At 34.5% G+C, this 18,601-nt stretch overlaps 2 protein-coding genes across 4 annotated transcripts; one reads left to right on the plus strand and one right to left on the minus strand.

Annotated features, from left to right (window-relative positions):
• The first annotated feature begins 327 nt into the window (after window positions 1-327).
• On the plus strand, window positions 328-9,881 carry LOC144847942 (coiled-coil domain-containing protein 81-like). Of its 3 annotated transcripts, none has more exons than XM_078704541.1 (13): window positions 328-539; window positions 707-768; window positions 1,481-1,637; window positions 2,496-2,752; window positions 2,858-2,937; window positions 3,483-3,637; window positions 4,356-4,789; window positions 5,315-5,422; window positions 5,543-5,712; window positions 6,201-6,279; window positions 7,324-7,521; window positions 7,747-7,973; window positions 8,576-9,878. In XM_078704541.1, exons 1-13 carry the CDS (start codon window positions 461-463, stop codon window positions 8,838-8,840), a joined length of 2,271 nt encoding a protein of 756 aa, XP_078560667.1. In that variant the 5' UTR covers window positions 328-460; the 3' UTR covers window positions 8,841-9,878. The 3 variants fall into 3 exon arrangements, with proteins under 3 accessions (XP_078560667.1, XP_078560668.1, XP_078560669.1); XM_078704542.1 differs by having other exon boundaries at window positions 3,483-3,631; XM_078704543.1 differs by lacking the exon at window positions 7,324-7,521 and having other exon boundaries at window positions 8,576-9,881.
• Window positions 9,882-14,709: 4,828 nt separating this feature from the next.
• On the minus strand, window positions 14,710-18,590 carry LOC144848675 (dnaJ homolog subfamily B member 13-like). The gene is made up of 6 exons (XM_078705512.1): window positions 18,450-18,590; window positions 18,041-18,144; window positions 17,048-17,209; window positions 15,994-16,151; window positions 15,384-15,688; window positions 14,710-14,879 (listed from the first exon to the last, which is right to left on the minus strand). The coding sequence occupies exons 1-6, from the start codon at window positions 18,515-18,517 to the stop codon at window positions 14,726-14,728; spliced, it is 951 nt and encodes a 316-aa protein (XP_078561638.1). The 5' UTR covers window positions 18,518-18,590; the 3' UTR covers window positions 14,710-14,725.
• Between the last annotated feature and the right edge of the window lie 11 nt (window positions 18,591-18,601).

An 18,601-nucleotide genomic window follows, 5' to 3' on the forward strand; every position in this document is an offset into this window, starting at 1 on the left:
AAAATCTATGGTGTAAGAACACAAAAATAATTTGATAATTTTACCAGGGCGTTATACCATGGAGGAAAAATGGTTATACAGGTACCTCCCTGATTTTGACACTGTGCTGTAATTACATACAGTACCACAACCATGGAGGTATTCCTCCATGCAACAACGTAGGAGGACAGAGAATAAGAACAAAATGCACTCAATGCAATTGACAAAGCGCCCTCTTTAATAGATATTCATAAATATTCATGAGGTAGATATGACACGCGAACCATAAACATAAATAGGCCACCATGGCAACATCGCGCTTCAACGACAGATTCACCGTGGCCGATTTGTGGAAAGGAGGTGGAGAAGTTTTTATGTCACACATGACTGGAAATCAAACTTTAAAAACTCGGTTTTAACCACAAAACTTGCATTTTAGTTATTTAACATCGACTTTATTATCAAGTCGTAATAAGTTAAAATGGCTGAGGTTATGCAAGAATTGGTTTCGGATGTGAAGAGGAATAAATTGTCTGCCATCCCAAAACTCACAGACGAAGGTAGGAATGATGTTTCCCCTGTGTTTTGTGTCTGAATTGTAGTTTTATCAATCAGCTGTCTAGATCATCCTCTTGCTCTTCAGTATTGGTGGTCTAGCTAAGGACCTACAATATTCATTATTTTAGTTTTCTACAGAACTATAAACATTTTTCATTTGAATTTATAGATGTTGTTAGTGTTTGGGAAAATGTTTCAAATTTTATAGAACATCACATGTCAATGCAAAAGGTAAATTTATATTTTTATTTCATTAGTACACTATATTTTTATTAGCCTAATCCTACTTATATTTTTGATGAATTATAGGCCTAACTGATTATTTTATTTGATGTCTTGCATTTATATTTTTATTTCATTACTACGTCAGTACGGGTATTTTTAATCCTTTTTATATTATATTTGATGAATGAATTTTTAATAATATTATAATTAATAATATCCTGAATTTATGTTAAACGCCTAATGTTGTGAAACCTAAGCACTGAACATTATTAGTACCCCCGTCATTTTTTTTATGAAACACGTATGGATACTCCCATAATTCAGCTAGTAATCAGCGCAAAGTTGTGTCTTGATCTAACTGAGTTCTCATTTATACACCTGGGTGGAGAGAGGCAAATGTACAGTTAAGTAAAGTACCTTGCCTAAGGATACAAGCAATGCGGCATGAGTTGGATTCGAACCTTGATCACGCACTGCGCCACACGCCATCATTTTTGCAACATGGCACTAATGATGGTTTAACTATATAAACCTACTACTAGGCTATGTGCTGAGTGGGAGAAAATAAACAAAAAACCCCAACTAATAGACCATTTTCTGAAAAATTAATTTTTGTATATTTTAGTATATCATGATGAGGTCAACAGAGACAAACTTTTTCGCTGTAAAATTCAATATTGTTTTATAATATTCGCAATTTTAAACATTTTATTTTTAGGGAGTTCAGATTCACGGTCTTGGCACGTTCACATTTAGCCAGAAAAAACTAGACATAGGAAACAACAAATTTATTCTGATTCAAAGGCCAGTTTTTGTTTTAGCAGAAAAGTTTGCTCAAACCCATGGACTACACTACACAAAACACTATACCCTGGGTAAGAAAAATACTTGATTGTTAATGTAAACTATTTTTACTGAGGATCTTTTTTCTCAAAAGTTTATATATTTTAAATAAACAGATGTTTTTATATTTCAGTTCAGTATTTTATCGTCTAATTTGTTGGCCAAACCTCTAGTCAAAGGCTTCAAATCAAATGTGTATAATTGAGAAAATACACTGTTAAACCTCTCAAATCGTTTAATTAGCAAAACGGATTATACTCAAGATATGATATTCAAATTGATATACACTTGATTTCCTGTATGTATTATCATTACAAAATGACAGTGATAAACTCTTCAGCTTATACTATCTATCAATTTGTTTTCCTAGCTCTGGTAACACCTGCTTTCACATTAGATATTTCCGATTTAAAAGATGTTTTTTTCTCTGATGATCAATAAGAGAACCATGCTAAGTTATTGTCTGTCTATACTTGTACTTTTCGGTTTAAATAATTAAAAAAATAAATGATCTTCTGTCATTGTGTATTTTAAACAGATTCTTTATAAAGATTGTTTTTTCATAAATTTTTCACCTGCTAGATACCCAATAATAACAGGCATCGTAATTGTGTGCTAGTAAAATGAAAATATCATGATCACTATTATTTATGTATACATTTTAAGTATAACCCTGTGGTTAATATCTAACCTTAAAGTTTAGAATTCATAATTCTTGGTTCATTTTGATGATCCAATTTGTTTAATATATTTGTTTTTCTCGAAGACAGTATGGCAGAGAATGCATCATGACTTCTATTATAGACTTCTTATTGTCAGTCCATCATAATCTCACTAATAATTTAAAAATGTATTGCCCGATAATAATAATTTTAACTGAATTTCTTTAGGCCAAATTCCAATTGTGCAACTCAACTTTTCGGCCCTCTCAATGGAGTCACCATTTGACCGAGATACAAACGAAGCATGTGTGAAAGAAGTACTCCTGGCGTTGTCACGCTCCGTGCAGTCACGTAGAAACGTTGAATTCACATTCACTGGTATCGGTAAACTGAGCATACGAGATGGAAAAGTGAAAATGAAATTCTACAAAGATTTTATTAATATGATGGATGGCTCGGGGCATCTTGCAGAATGCCTCAGAAATGTAAGTAAAACGTAAAAATATTTTCTTTCGAAAAGACAAACAAGACTTCCTAAGAAAGTATATCCTTCCACCACTGTACTCACAAGTTTTATGTTTTCTTTACAGAGACCCGATACAACTGACTCGGTAATGTCTCGTGCAACTACATTTCGGCCGCACACCAGCAACACGCTTGTGTTACCAAGGTAGGCAGTTTAAGCCATAGAGTACAATACCAATACCACTATCTGATGTTGCCCAGTAGAGTAATTTATACATCAGTACAGTGCATTTATGCATTGTTTCTGGGTTTTGTACAAAACTTCCTCAACTCAATTGAATGAAGGTTATCACAGGGCATTCTGCTAATTTTCATGTTGATTTTTCAGCTTTGTTTCTTTCACCATTAGGAATAATCCTGATTTTTCACACTAGTGTTAAATCCATTGAGAACCACTCAGTTTGTAAGCCAACCTCCTTCCTTTAGTTGCCATTAACCATGGAGCTAGCTCCATGCATTAAGCGTGGTTCCCACTAGAGACGCAACGCAAGGACGTACGTGCAACGCAAGCGAGTTTACCAATGACAAGCCATTGTTTGAATAATCCATCGCTTGTGATTGGTCAAATCACTTGCGTTGCTTTACGTCCTTGTGTTGCGTCACTAGTGGGAACCATGCTTTAACCAACCTAAACACTTAGTAACTCATTATACCGTCTTTAACAAATGTTTTTTATCCCAATATATTCAGGATTACTCAAGGCACTGATAATAGCTTTGCTCCGCAAGATGAGGGGAAGACATCACAGAAACCAGGAATGGATGCCATTAGAGAAGATGAAGAGATTGAAGAGCAAGAGTTTCAAGATGATGAGAATGAAATTGGAAACACTGAGCAAGGTGATTGTAAGTGATACAAGGTTTTTCAATTCTTCTTCCAGCTGTGTTATACAGACCCACTGATGGCCTCATTGAGTTCATAGGTTTTAAAAGAAATACTAGTGTCCTTTTCAATTTTGAGATCAGCAGCAAAATTTCAGCCTAAATTCTGTCTAGTACACTATCAAAGTTTATGTGACATAAAAATGTGATGTGTCCATAATATGGAAGGAATGAACATGATGATGTCATATCATTACCATATTTGGGTATATCACTACCATATAGAGTATCACGGTGCTGACGTCACGACGGTAGGTGGTGCTGCGTGGTTGCTAACGCAACCAAAAAGCCTGCCTGAGTGACTCCAAGATCACCAATGGTTTGGAATAGGCTTATTGAAGTAGTCATTTTAAAACTTAATATTTTTCAATTAAAAACAAATTAAAATTTCAAAAGATCACTATATATTTGTTTTTAATAATCTATTTATTCTTCAACTACAGTTTAAGTTAAAAAAAATCAAGCTAAGATACATAATTTGATAGAAATACAGATCTTTACTGTTTATCAACATAGTAGCGCTATGACGTCACACCTTGATACTCTATTTGAGCACACCACACTTTCGTGGTAGGTCCTGATAGGTTCATAAATTGTTAGCCAATCATACATTGTGTTGTATTACAATGAGTGTTTTAGATTTTGCAGCTGCCTGTCAATTTTGTTTTGTATTATCATTCAGATGTAGAAAAGAAATTTATTGGTCGAACATCCTCCAGGCAGGTAGCACCAACAGCAATGGCTACAGGAATAAGTTTGGCTGCTGAGGATCTCACACCAGTTTCACCTCCAAGAGGTGTCAAGGGGGGCCAAGTAACACCGTCTCCGCCTACCAGTAAACCAGCTTCTCCTCGAGGTGAACTCCCTCCCCCTAGGTCACCAAAGGGCCGTCAAACCACGTTTGCGGATGGTATGAACGAGGTCCGTGAGATCTCACCAGTTTACTGCAGCCATGACAATGCAGGACAGGAGCTGTGTTACTTGTGCCATCAAAGAGCTGTACGCAATATACCTGTTAACTTTGATGCTGAAAGGCGACGTAAGGAACAGGAACAAGATCGTCTTTTACAACAGTACCAACATATGAAAGATACGGAGGATATCATTGTAGAACAGGTATGAAGTTTATTTCTCTATCTACTGTACTTAAGTATATGGATATCAGAGTGGAGTTTTATTTAGTTTAGATGCTTGGCTACCGATCCCAGGGTCTTGGGTTAAAATCCTGTCAAATGCCACAATTGTTTTACTCATGACATCTCGTGACAAAATACATTCACTTCACTTTATGTGTCACAAAATATGATTAAATTATAACTGCATTCGTTAAGGTAAATGCCTTTTTTGTTCATTATCATACTGTTTTTTACATGTTTCTTACCTTACCTTACTTAAATATGTTGCTTGGACACCACATTTTAAAGCTTAAGCTTCCAGTGGGATATATGGACATGATGATGTCATATCACTACTGTACAGTATTTGGGCATATTACTACCACCATATCTTGGCACATTTTGTCAAACTAGTTTGATAGTGTAGACAGAGCTTAAAAGAATCTTGTGTATGTTTGCCATGTGAACCCTCACTCCTGAATAATATTTCATTAGTTTTACATTACAATAATTTTTTTTTAAATAGGCAAAGAATATGTCAGATCGTCATCATAGCCAAAAGGTGGCAGCATTCAATCTTGGTGTTTCCGAAGCAATCAAGCATAAAAAGAAAGAACGCTCGAATGAATTCCATGTAAGTGATGCACACAATCCTTTTTTATTTATTATATGAAATTAAAAATATAATTTAATTAATGTTATTAACATCTCATAATGTTATTTTAACAAAATGCTTACTCTTTTTGTGAAACAGAGATCATACCTGTTCCAACGTCGAGCCATCACACCTCCCAGTCACATCCGTCAAGAAGAGTATTCCAAGTTTTTATCCGGGCAAGTTGAAGCAAAAACAGCAGATAAGATGAGAAGAAAACATGATAAGGAATTTTTAGAACGGTTAGAACAAGTGCAATTAGCTGAAGAGTGAGTTGACTTTTAATTACTTTTACAACAAAAAATATATTCGTTTTTATACCATCAGAAATAATGAAAATGAATAATTTATTTTATTTTTTATTTATTTATTCAACTTCTCACTGAAATGCACGCAAAGAAATAGACAAAACACATATTTAGTGAAGGATGTGAACACCTCTAAAACGGTCCAGTCCCAATTGCACAAAATGCTTATATAAAATTATTATTAATGTATACAGTATAATAGCATGTTATGTTATAGAAATAAGTTTTATTAAAAGAAATAATATGCATAAACTGCTATGGAGAGACACACCCTTTGTTGACCAGACACACCCTTTGTTGGACAGACACCCTTTACAGTTATCATTTATGCTTCACTGTAAAAGTGAAAGAAATAAAGTAAAATAAACAAACCTGGCATGAGGGAATATCTTTCTATTTTTTCTATTGATTATCATTTAGTAATTGTTTGATATGGTTTTCCCCACCAGACTTGCATCACAAAGGGAACAATACTTGATGGACAAAGTGAATCAGACCAACATGTACCAAAGAGCTCTGTCTGCTCAGGTAAGAGTTGGTTTGTTGCACCATCCATGCTTTGTTTGCTTTTCTTTTTCTTGTTGTGTTTGGTTCATACTTCCATATATTTTCAAATATTTCTGTTTGCACTTTTTATTATTTAATCATTTTATATTCTGCACATTGTACTAATAATGATTTCAGATGGGATTCTTAAGAAACATGGGGTTCTTGTGGATTTCTTAATTTCTAAGGCAGGGTTCAAAGATATTTATATGAGTTATCTCAGTTGCCCATAGATAAATCTTACTTGTTCTTTATCCAGTGGTTCAAGCCCTAGTTGCATTTAGTTGGCCCAAGGTTAAGCCCATGTTGGTCAATTGCCCTGGATTCAGTTGCCCAAGGTTAAGCCTTAGTTGCCCATGCTGGTCACTTGTCCTTGATTCAGTTACCCAAGGTTAAGCCCTGATTGGTCACTTGCCCTGGGTTCAGTTGCCCATGCTGAAGCCTTAGTTGCCCATGCTGGTCACTTGTCCTTGATTCAGTTACCCAAAGTTAAGCCCTGGTTGGTCACTTGCCCTGGGTTCAGTTGCCCAAGGTTAAGCCTTAGTTGCCCATGCTGGTCACTTGTCCTTGATTCAGTTACCCAAGGTTAAGCCCTGGTTGGTCACTTGCCCTGGGTTCAGTTGCCCAAGGTTAAGCCTTAGTTGCCCATGATGGTCACTTGTCCTTGATTCAGTTACCCAAGGTTAAGCCCTGGTTGGTCACTTGCCCTGGGTTCAGTTGCCCAAGATTAAGACTTAGTTGCCCATGCTGGTCACTTGTCCTTGATTCAGTTACCCAAGGTTAAGCCCTGGTTGGTCACTTGCCCTGGGTTCAGTTGCCCAAGGTTAAACCTTAGTTGCCCATGCTGGTCACTTGTCCTTGATTCAGTTACCCAAGGTTAAGCCCTGGTTGGTCACTTGCTCTGGGTTCAGTTGCCCAATATTAAGCCTTAGTTGCCCAAGGTATCATGTTCCTAAACCTATGCTTGTTTTTTGTTTGTGTTTGCACATTTTCACTTTTTGCTGTGATGCACTTTATCATTTTTAGATTCACATTAGGGACAAGCTTTCTCATTGTCATGGCAACAAACTCAAAAGAGAAAATGATTATGATGAGGTTGATGGTGCCGAGTTTGTCGCACGAACTAGAAATTTGCTAGGCCCTCTTTCGCTTCCAGTTCCTAAAATCATTATGCCCTTCTGCAAGACTGAGCCTCTGAGATTAGAGATGCCAGACAAAAAAACGGTAGCGTAGCTCGGCTTAAAGTTTCAGGATTCTACTAGATACTACTATCATCTTTAATTAACCCAGACAATAATTGTTCAGTCATTACTTATATTATTTTTAATTATGAAGACTACTAAAAGAAGTACTTTGCAAATTTCAAAATTTTATATGAAGAGCTATGAAACCCCATTACAACTCTAGTCCAAAAAATGGTATTTTTATTCAAACCACCTTTGTTTTTAGGTTCGCTTTAAGCCGCTTCCGCTGCCAGCAGCTGTCCCTGACTCTAAAGCTCCAATATTTGGCAAAAACGATGCTACTAATGAAAAGCTAGCTGAACAGCGCCGCCGTGCTATTGAAGTCTTCCGGGACCAACTCGCAGCAGTTGAGGATTCACGTCAGAGTAAGGTTCTGAAGCACATCAAGCAGCAGAAAGAGGAGAGTGAAATCTTGGACCGAACACGAAGAGAGTGAGTAATAAATCTATATAAGTGAATACTTAAATATAAGTGAATACTTAAATATAAGTGAATACTTAAATATAAGTAAATACTTAAATATAAGTAAATACTTAAATATAAGTAAATACTTAAATATACATAAATACTTAAATATAAGTATTTACTTAAATAATTAAATACTTAAATATAAGTAAATGCTTAAATAATATAAGTAAATACTTAAATAATATAAGTAAATACTTAAATAATATAAGTAAATACTTAAATAATATAAGTAAATACTTAAATAATATAAGTAAATACTTAAGGGAAATATCTCACATTAGTGTGATTGGTGAATACTTTTAAAATGGTTCAGTAATGGAAGGATATGTCCAGTTTGTTTATTTTTATTTCGAATCCATACATCATACATTATAGTATTTAAAAAAGAGGTCGATACATAAAAACAGTCAAATGATAAAACATCAGAGAAACATTTGATGATGAATTCAGTTCCATTTTTATTAACAAGTCAGGCTCTTACATCATAGTCTGAACTACCAATGTACAGCATATTTTATGTATTTATTTCTTCTTTTGAACTATTATAATTGATTTTTATTTTCTAGACTTGTATCAGATAGAGCTGCAAGACACGAGAAAAGCTATGAAATGCGTAAGACGCTCGAGAACAGCTGGCAAAAAGCAGCGCATTGTAAACACAAGCAGGAAGAGAAGGATAAGTTACGCGTACAAAGTCCCGGAATTCTACTCCACGAACAATGCGAGGATTATCATCGCTGCGGACAATGCATGCGGCAGCTTGCCAACTGTGGAGAATCGAACATCTGGAGTGAATCGCGATACATACCAGGATCACGTCTTATGGTTTGATAGCCATCTCTAAATTATTTGGATCACCGATTTTGTAATTATTAATGTCAAGTGCTTTATATATAAATATTATTGTATATTGTGGAGAATTGTTATTAAATATGGTTAAATACTGAAGACAAACTGTTTTAACTCTTGATTGTACAGGTTAAGAATAGTATATTTATTTTTAATATATCTATTTTATTATCAATTTTCTTAGAAGAAAAAAGAAACAAATGTATTAACAATCATGTGAATATCTATTTAATTCTATAGATATTAATATCATTATCAATATAAAACAAATTTGTCTCTAAAAAAATATTTAGATTTACATCCCACTTAGTAATTTTAAATAATGCACTTTTTAACTGTTTGCACAATAAAGACCATTGTAGAAAAAGTGTATTTTAAAATGTAATTAATGCTAATGTTTTTATTAAGTAATTACTTGTGGTGTGCTATGATTGTAACCAAACATTAAATGCACATTAGTAAAGACATGAATCATGTTGTAATTCACATTCCTTCCAAAGTCAATCCCACCAAAGATTAATTGTTAAATAGATACAACCAAATTGCTTAATTTTATAACGTAATAAATGTGCTGAATGTATATATTTATAGGCCTACAGTTGTAATATTCCACAATATGTTAGAATAATATATACATTTTTAGAAACAGGGTGTATTATGTTGTGTATTTGGTTGGTGTCTTAAACCAGTTACGATTTTTAATTATTCATAAGCCAGTTTTGTATTGAAATTTTGTGATTATTATTATTATTACCAATTTTATTTATAATATTACTCACGAGTGCATTGTCTCAACATGGTATCTATTAACTAATTACATTATCATATTATTCTATTATTATACTTTTTCATCTAGCGTCAGCTGAATATTAAGGCTTCCTTTAATTAATGATTCTTTATTTTTTATCAGAAAGTGTGATAAATGGTTAAATGGCACTAGATATATTGTATATAACATGAGTTTATATCCTTGTGTTTACATGAGTGAAATAAAAGAATCAAACAATAAACTTTTCTGTATACAGGAAGCTCTGCCCACGCAAAGTCAATAGAACTTTCTATTAACTATGAACAAACAAACCAATGTAATTTCTGTGGTTATTTCAAGATTATAATCATCATTATATATCATTGATCTTTTGGGTGAGTGGGTATTTATAATTATTTTATAATTTAAGCAAGTCTGCAGAATTACTTGTGTTGTTCATGCTACCTGTTAGCTACGATTTTATATCTGTTTTAACATAGTCAATAGAAAGTTTTACTGACGTTGTAAGTACATAATTTATTACAAATGTAACACATACTTGATGCTTATTGGCCATTGTGGTCATTGCTGTATAATGGCTCTATATTCTTGTTATTTATTCAACTTCTCACTAAGATGTACATTAGTGAAGGATAGGTCCAGCAGTCCCAATTGCACAGTGGCTGTGTGTGACAGTGGCTGTGTAGTAGTGGACTAGGATTTTTAGTTATATATAACGAATTGCGAGATAGCTTATAGTTCTGTATTAAAAAGTCACAAAGTAGAGCGTTCGAACCCAGTAATGACATGCCATTAGGCTTCACACAATGCTGCTCGATCCGGGAAGACCATTAGCAATTGTAAATTCTTACGCGAATCATTATGTACGAGCCAATTATGTTATAACGGAAATATAGTCTAAATGATGAACAATTCATGTTTTCTGCATCACTTACCTACGCTGCCATTGATACTGTAGGCCTATGTTTTTTATACAATATTTGTATATTAAAAAACGTTACGTCATCTTAATATAGGCAGTCTAATTAGTAAATAATTTGGCTAATCACCAAATATGCTAATAGTAATAAACACATTAGGCCTACCTAACGATCAGGTAGTTTTAAACTCAGACGTCGTTTCGTTGTTTCAACTAAACAATATACAAAAAAACATTATTACAACCAGCATTTAAAGCCCCTTTAAAGCGAACTGTGCTTTGTAAATTTCTCAAATTCTGAGATCAGCGTAAACTATCAATAGGCCTAAACCATTTATATCCGGCCTACTGTAGTATAAACATTGCAATTGTACAGTAAATCAGGAGAGGCTGTCCTTTAGATATCAATTGGTAAAAACAATTTAGTCTTATTTTACTTCATGATTATATGAATGATTATTCAACAATGACCTATGGCCTAATGAAAATTGTGAGGATTTTTATAATGGTAAATTTTTTGTGTTGGAGGAAAGGAGGGGGGGGGGGGGTGATTGGAGATATTGTATAAAGCGTTCTTTGTTCAGATTAAATCGTTCTTTGTTCAGATGTGCCAAAATTTGACTATTTGTACATTTACTAAGGCAATCAAACAGCAGAGCGCTGAGCTCTACTTGTCAAGATGGCACATTAATTTGTTTTTTAATAGGCACAGACACAATATTTCAAATTTAATAGTTATTTTATAATAGTAATATAATACAATTCTTTAATTATTTTGTAATCAAATGTACATATACAGTATTACAGATACAAAGTTCTTTAACTAATATACATAATTACATAATAAAACAATACAATAATAATACAAAAGCCCATGGACCACAAACTGATAATAAGTGTACATTAAATCTCTCGGAGTAAAAATCCCCAGTTTGCATCCATTTTGATGAGCCGTTAATATTCATATGATGCTGGGCAAATATTGTATTGTTTTTAGTTGTGTTGATTTGCTAAATATTATTTGTTTTGTAGATCCGCGCCTCTATGCAATACAATCATTAATATTGAATTACACATGTCTTATTTATTTATTTTTCAGTAGTGAGGATGTTATCAATAGGCCTGTATATGATTGTGTGGCAAACTGTTTTTATAATATTCTCAGACTCAAGATTTATTAAAAGCAGAGATGTTTTAAAAACACCCACAAGTTCTGTACAACCACATTATCAAGCTACGATTGGATGTGTATTAACACTTCGTTTCAACTGCACCGGAACACCTTGGGATGTATTTCTGGTTCGAGTTCGAGATCGAGATAATACAAAAATAAATTGTTCATTGGCAACAAACAATTGTAATCTGACTAATCATGAAGGCAACACAGTGATAACGTTTCTGAATGTGACACTTGAAAACGCAGGCACTTTTGCTTTTCGATGCTGTGAAGCAAGTTCACCGAATGATTACATTTCAACCTTTGAGGTATTTGTTGGTGAGGGGGAATGTAGCGATCATGCGCCGACACGTTCACCAGGGGAATTCGATACAACCAAAGTACCACCAGCCCAAAACGACGCTACAATTAAAACAAACAGCATCATTACTTAAGGGTCTTTCACACCTGTTCCGGCACGCTTCCGGTCCGGCGCCGGCAAATCCAATCGAACGTCAATGTTTCGTTTTTACGCGGCTACGCGCATATCGATTGGCGCATAGCCGCGTGGAGCGTCGTGAAAACGAAACATTGATGTTCGATTCGCCGGACCGGAACCGTGCCGGAACAGGTGTGAAAGGCCCTTTATGCAGCTATGTGTCTTATTGCACTAGCTGTTATGATAGATCATCCATAAAAAAAATCAGCAACCGAAGCAATTTTAACAACCAGTGCCGCTGTGGTGGTAGAAGTAAATAACTATGATGTTCTTAACTATATTATGAAGAAGATGAAATAAATGCCACATAAATGTATGTAATGTAAACGCTGTATAGTAGGCATACAGTGGCTACAAAAATGAGTAGTCATGCTGCAGGGATTCTCAACAAGCTGGTGCTTTTATGTCCCGCCAAAAGCTATAAAACAAAGATTTTTAGAAAATAGACAAAACAATACATTCAAAAGCGTTAATATCCTCCATAAAGGCCCAAGGCCGAATCACATCATTTATTATTTAGACCTTCACTATAATTCGCGAGATTATTTATATTTACAACCAGGCTAGAAAATTGTTGAGAAGCCATGGATACACAAGATCAACACACAGGAATTATAATTATCAAATTTATATTTTAACTTGCCCTTATATACCATGATTATATCTATTCAGGGCCATAATAACTGTATATACAATATACATTTTCTGCATATTTTGTATTATCTTTTTAGCAACGTATGTATACTTATAGGCCCAATTAGACAAGGTGCCGCAGCAAATTGTTGAAGATCTAAATTATTCAATTTGTGACTTAAGCTGGTAAACAATAATAAGTTTGAGCACACATTTAATGCTCTTATAAGTGTAATATTGCAGTTTATCTCTTAGTGTATGTGAATTCTGTAATCCGATTGGTCAATATGTATGAGATATAATTCCGTATTACGCCCATTTACTCAGTCAAGCGGATCAGAAAGTTTATCCTGTATATACCTGTTTGATGTTTCTACGCGCGCGTTTATGTATTGTATTTGTATCGTTGAGCGCATGCGTAGTTGTGATTTCAACCATCGAATATGAACCCGTATTCGACCAATTGCTTATATGTGTACACTAAGAGATAAAATTGTTGCACCCTGCTTGTTCTTACAAAATACGGGAAATATCTACGTTCTGGTTCCATAAGATATTTCCCGTATTCCGTGAACAAGCAGGGTGTAACTAATAATATCCATACAGTTTTGGTGTATAACGGCGTTTATAATTTGTATGTATAGAACGTTAAGTACAACTATCGATCTCTTAAAACTAGAGTTACCTGTTAAATCTTGATGTTTTTATTGCATTATAATATATTGGAAACATTTTACTTATTTAGTTTATGTATAGGCTTAGAAATTAGATCAGTAAATTAATATCAATGCATGGTAAAGATTTAAAAATGAATAATCTGTAGCGATTACTTTTTTCATAATTACGAATCTCGGTAGGCTGCGAATGTTTTGTGCTTTATCCAAACAAAGACGTACACGGAGCAATACCTAGACCAACAACTATTAAACAAAATCATATTCATATTATTATTAATACAAATGAGCACAAATTTAAAAGAAAAAAAATATTCATCATTTTATACACCTCAATTGTATATATATTTCCATTATCCATTTCTATTTTTCTGAAAATTAGGTATTGTATTTCTCTTAAAAGCATAATTGTCAGTACATAATCATTTAAGCTTAATCTATTAACAAAAAAGAACTTAAAAAGATGGCAGGCCAACAACTAAGTTACTCACAGTTTTCAATTGGTGCCTTGCACTGTTGGTTGTAAGAATAAAGCGTAAAAAAAAAACAAAAAAACTGAAATATTTATTTTTTAAAAAAGGTTTCACGTTCCGTTCCCCAAATGACATTTTGTAGTAGCCTACTATTTGTAAAGTAGGCCTATTTACAAAAATTCAGTTAAAAGAATCACTGATCATTTCTTCCATCGTGATCGGGGTCGCCAAGCTAGTTTTGTATATACGGCAACAGAACTTTCTGGTTTTTTTTTGTGACAACATATTTTGTATGAATTCAGAAGGCATCGTGACAGACTCCCGTCGGAAAAATACCGTTGGATAGATGGCTCCATAGAGGAACCAGTGGGGTAACGCCTGAGTGTTCACTGGTTAAATCCGGAGACTTGGCTTCCCAACCAGGGACAAACATAACATGTTGATCTGAGTTTCCTCTGTATATAAAGTTGATACACACACACTGCACGTTGATGCACTATTTTCTTTATGGTTTATTCACCATTCACAAAAACACTTGTTTAAAAGATGGACAAAACAAAATGATTTTCAGTAAATGTTTTTTTTATTTACAAATTCAAATGATATTTTAAATACAGAATTAAATAAACTTGCACATACATAAAATCAACCAACATTAATTGTTGAACATTAGGTGCATTCATTGGTTTCCAGGAAATAGTTTCATATTCAGATACTTTTTTTGTGTGTGCATCTTTTCATCGTTTAAAACAGTGCCTCCTTTATTAACTGTTTCTTTTCTGGTGTTAATTGTTTTGGGAATTCGATGTCAAATTGTATGATAAGGTTGCCTTTCTGCTTGGTATCTGCAGATGATAATGGCATTCCTTCTCCAGGAACAACTTTTTGGTAGCCAGGGCTAGAAAAAAAACCAAAATTGAATTGACAAATTATAGATCAGCAATAACAATTGTGTAAAGGCCAATTTACACAGACGAGTGGTAAGGGTAATAAAAATATAGAATCTAGTTAATCCTTATGATTATTTAAGCTTGGTTCCCACTAGCGACGCAACGTAACACAATCTACACAACGTAAGAAAATGCCCTTCCAATCATTGTGTTTGCCCCCACCTGCATGAAATCAAACCTACAATGTTTGCAGCACTATTGCGTCGTCGGTTCCCACTTGTGATTACGCAATACAGCACTTTGCGTCGATACGTCGGTGAGTTGCGTTCTAGTGGGAACCACGCTTTACACTCAACGCGGGGCGGACGGCCGGTTTCCGCTCAGGATAGATACGGATTCTACTTGGAATAAGCTTACCGTTACCGCTCGTCTGTAAATTAGCCTTAAGGATTTACAAATTCAACTCGAGACCACCTTCTTGGTATAAAAATATTGAACTGTAAAATAATTACCTGACTATATCGTTTATTGGAATATTCAGGAGACGGCCATCTAATGTTGGTATTTCCACACTACAGCCTGTTAATGCTTTACCGAGAAGAACCTTTGCTGTAAAAATCAGATCGTTTCCGTTGCGTTTAAAGCGAGGATGAGCTTTGTCACGGACGATAAACACAATGTCTGCTGGGACGTTGTTCGGGCCTTGATCGCCCTCTTTGGGAAACGTTATCCTCGTGCCTTCTTTCCAACCTTTTTTTACGGTAATTGTTAAAATCTTGTCTCGTTCACTAGATGTATGGCCATCTTCGTTCATCACCTACAAGATTTTGTTGTTAAAATAATCATAATAATTAATAATCATAAAAGAAACATTGATTTTCATGAGGAAAAAAAAGCAGAGCTTAAAATGACTTAAGCTCTGTCTACACTAGTTCGACAAAAAAAGTGTGATGTACCCAAATATGGTAGTGATATGACATCATCATGTACATATGGGCACATCACATAAAGTTTGATAGTGTTGACAGAGCTTTAGAAATGTGTTGCTAGCTTGCTAGTTTAACTTTGCTGCTTATTATATTGACGGATAAATTACCTAAATAAAGACATTCTATAACTCACCCTCCTTGATATCTTCATCTTCTTTGTGCAACCATGATATACCTCTTCTAATGACAACACAAGATCTCTTTCAATAGAGGCATCCTGCTTCTTTCTGCCTCTGCCATAAAGACCGCCAAATCCCATACTTAGATCTCCATCCACCCCATCATAAAATTCTACCAAAAAAAAAAGTGATTTCCCTTAAATTGTATTCACTTAGGAGATTTTTTTTTAAAGGTGTCTTTCCCTTAGCCTAAGTATGAATGGTAAATACAGATCCAGAATTTTTTAAACAGGGAAGTGTTAACAAATAGTATTAATAGTCTGTCAAAAATAGATATAAACAAGAAATATTCCTTACAAAAAACGCTGCTCTCTTATTGACAAATATTTTTTATTTCCAATTTGTTTTTGAATGTGTCATTTTATTGTCACATAATAGTTATTTTACCTGAAAAAAAGGTAATTTAAAGCAACAAATACTTAAACTGTGGTTTCTTTTCTCTTTTTTAATTTTATATGTGAATAAATATTATTTTTTGGTTACAGAAGTGAATACTCAATTTCTGTCACTTTAGTTAATTTTATTGCTAAGGTCAAGTCTGGAGGTCACTTCATCAACCTAGATATTTCAAGTGTGAAGTATCCTATTTCAAACACAAACTTTAATGGACTGTTTTGATAATTCAATGAATATCTGACAGTGAATTACAATCAAAAGTCAGTATTATAGTCAAATGGGACTCATAAATACAAGAAATGCTTTGGGATTTGTAATTTTAGCATGACATGTCTTAATAGACTCTTTTCCCAGACGTTTTTTGGTTGTAGCAGCTGGAATCAATAAATTATAGTGGAGTTTCCATTTTCGCATTTCTGTCATCCTTAGATACTATAACTGCTGCCTGCTTTAGCTTCTGATTGAGTAGTCCTAATGGGACGTAGCGGGCTAGAGCAGCAGCATGAAAAGTAGGGGGAGAGTACGCCCCTAGCGCTACCCCATTGGATCCGCCCCTGAGACTTCAATTGATTATGGAATTCTGCCAAGCAACCTGATAACAAACGTAATTACCATTAAATGGGTTATCACCACCAAAAAATTCTTTGAAAACTTTATTAGCGTCACCGTGGAATGTGTAGCCGTGTGTAAAAGCACCTGTCTGTCCACTGCCCTCTGGAACGCCACATTTCAACCCTTCCTCTCCAAACTGGTCATACACAGCTTTCTTTTTACCTACAAAGAAATTGTGTTGAAAATTGTATAATTAATAATAATCTGAAGATTCTTATTTTTTTTTTTCTGTTTAATTGTTTATGATTCTGTGAACCAACATGCATAGTTGTCTCTGGTCAACAATTATTAAATTAAAGACACCTTCCCTACAATTTGTGACGTTTTGTAAAAATAATACATATATATTACTTTAAAAACATTAAACCAGGTCATTCCTTGTCTTAAATGTACGTTTTATGGTAAATGATGATAAAAAGTGAGAAACAATGCACTCCTAAGTAGTTCGCAGCGACTGACCTCTCGTGGACGGTTTTTAGGCCTAGCCTAGCTAGGCTTAGTTTTGTAGGCCTAGCTGGTAAACATCGGTAACGTACGAACATCGTACGCTAGCTATATACCTAGCCTGACATTGTATAGTTGCTGCATTAATTGTCTTTCTATTTTTGCCAGACTCCGTTGATACAAAGTGGGGAAAACCCGGTATTTTCGCTGAAAAGTTAGGAGTCTTCCATTTGTTTTGGCCTCACGATCGATCGAAAAGTGGGTGAATTACAGAAGAAAAACAGAAATATCAATCCGCGCGCAATGCATTTTGGGATTTATAGCGGACCGCTATAATTATTAGAATCGACTTATTTTTCACATTTTTAACCATTTAAGGACGAAAAAAGTTATCGCAATAGGACCATATAGTATTATTTTTACATTAAATATAGTTTGTGATCTTAAAATAGATCTAAAAAACGTAGGGAAGGTGTCTTTAAGCTTTTATTTTGTGATGGTAGACAAAAGAGAAGTTGAAATTTAACCGATGGTGACGTGTGAACTTACAATCACTGAGAACATCGTAAGCCTCTGCAACGCGCTTGAATTTTTCCAATGTTCCTGTTTCTTGATTTTTGTCTGGATGGAATTTTAATGACAGTTTTCTATATCTGTAATTTACAAAACACAATTAAGATGAAATCAAATCTGGTTAAAAAAGTCAGGGGATATACAGTGCTGACAAGTAAACTTAACTAGCCTAGACAACAAAAAACCACCACCACTCTGACTTATTAAGGCTAGGCCTAGGCCTACATTTTTATCTCTACACAACCAACTGGACGTGTGTGACTGTCTCTCTGCTGTTGTTGCTGCTGCGGTCTGCATGCTGTGCAGCTAGCTGGGTGGGCATAAAAACTAAACCACTAAAACGGATTCAACTCTTTTAAAAAACTATATTTATTATAACACTTACGCCTTCTTTATATCTGCATCACCTGCTGATTTGGTTAAAGTTAAAATAGCATAGTAATCTTGACCCATGTTTGTTTCTAAATTCTTTTTAAAACACACACCACCACTCTACAAAATCGCAAATGTTATTGTTTTGGTTGGTTGCTAAGGCCC

This window comes from Antedon bifida, chromosome 7 (genome assembly GCF_963402885.1).
Source record: "Antedon bifida chromosome 7, ecAntBifi1.1, whole genome shotgun sequence".
Classification (NCBI taxonomy): Eukaryota; Metazoa; Echinodermata; class Crinoidea; order Comatulida; family Antedonidae; genus Antedon; species Antedon bifida.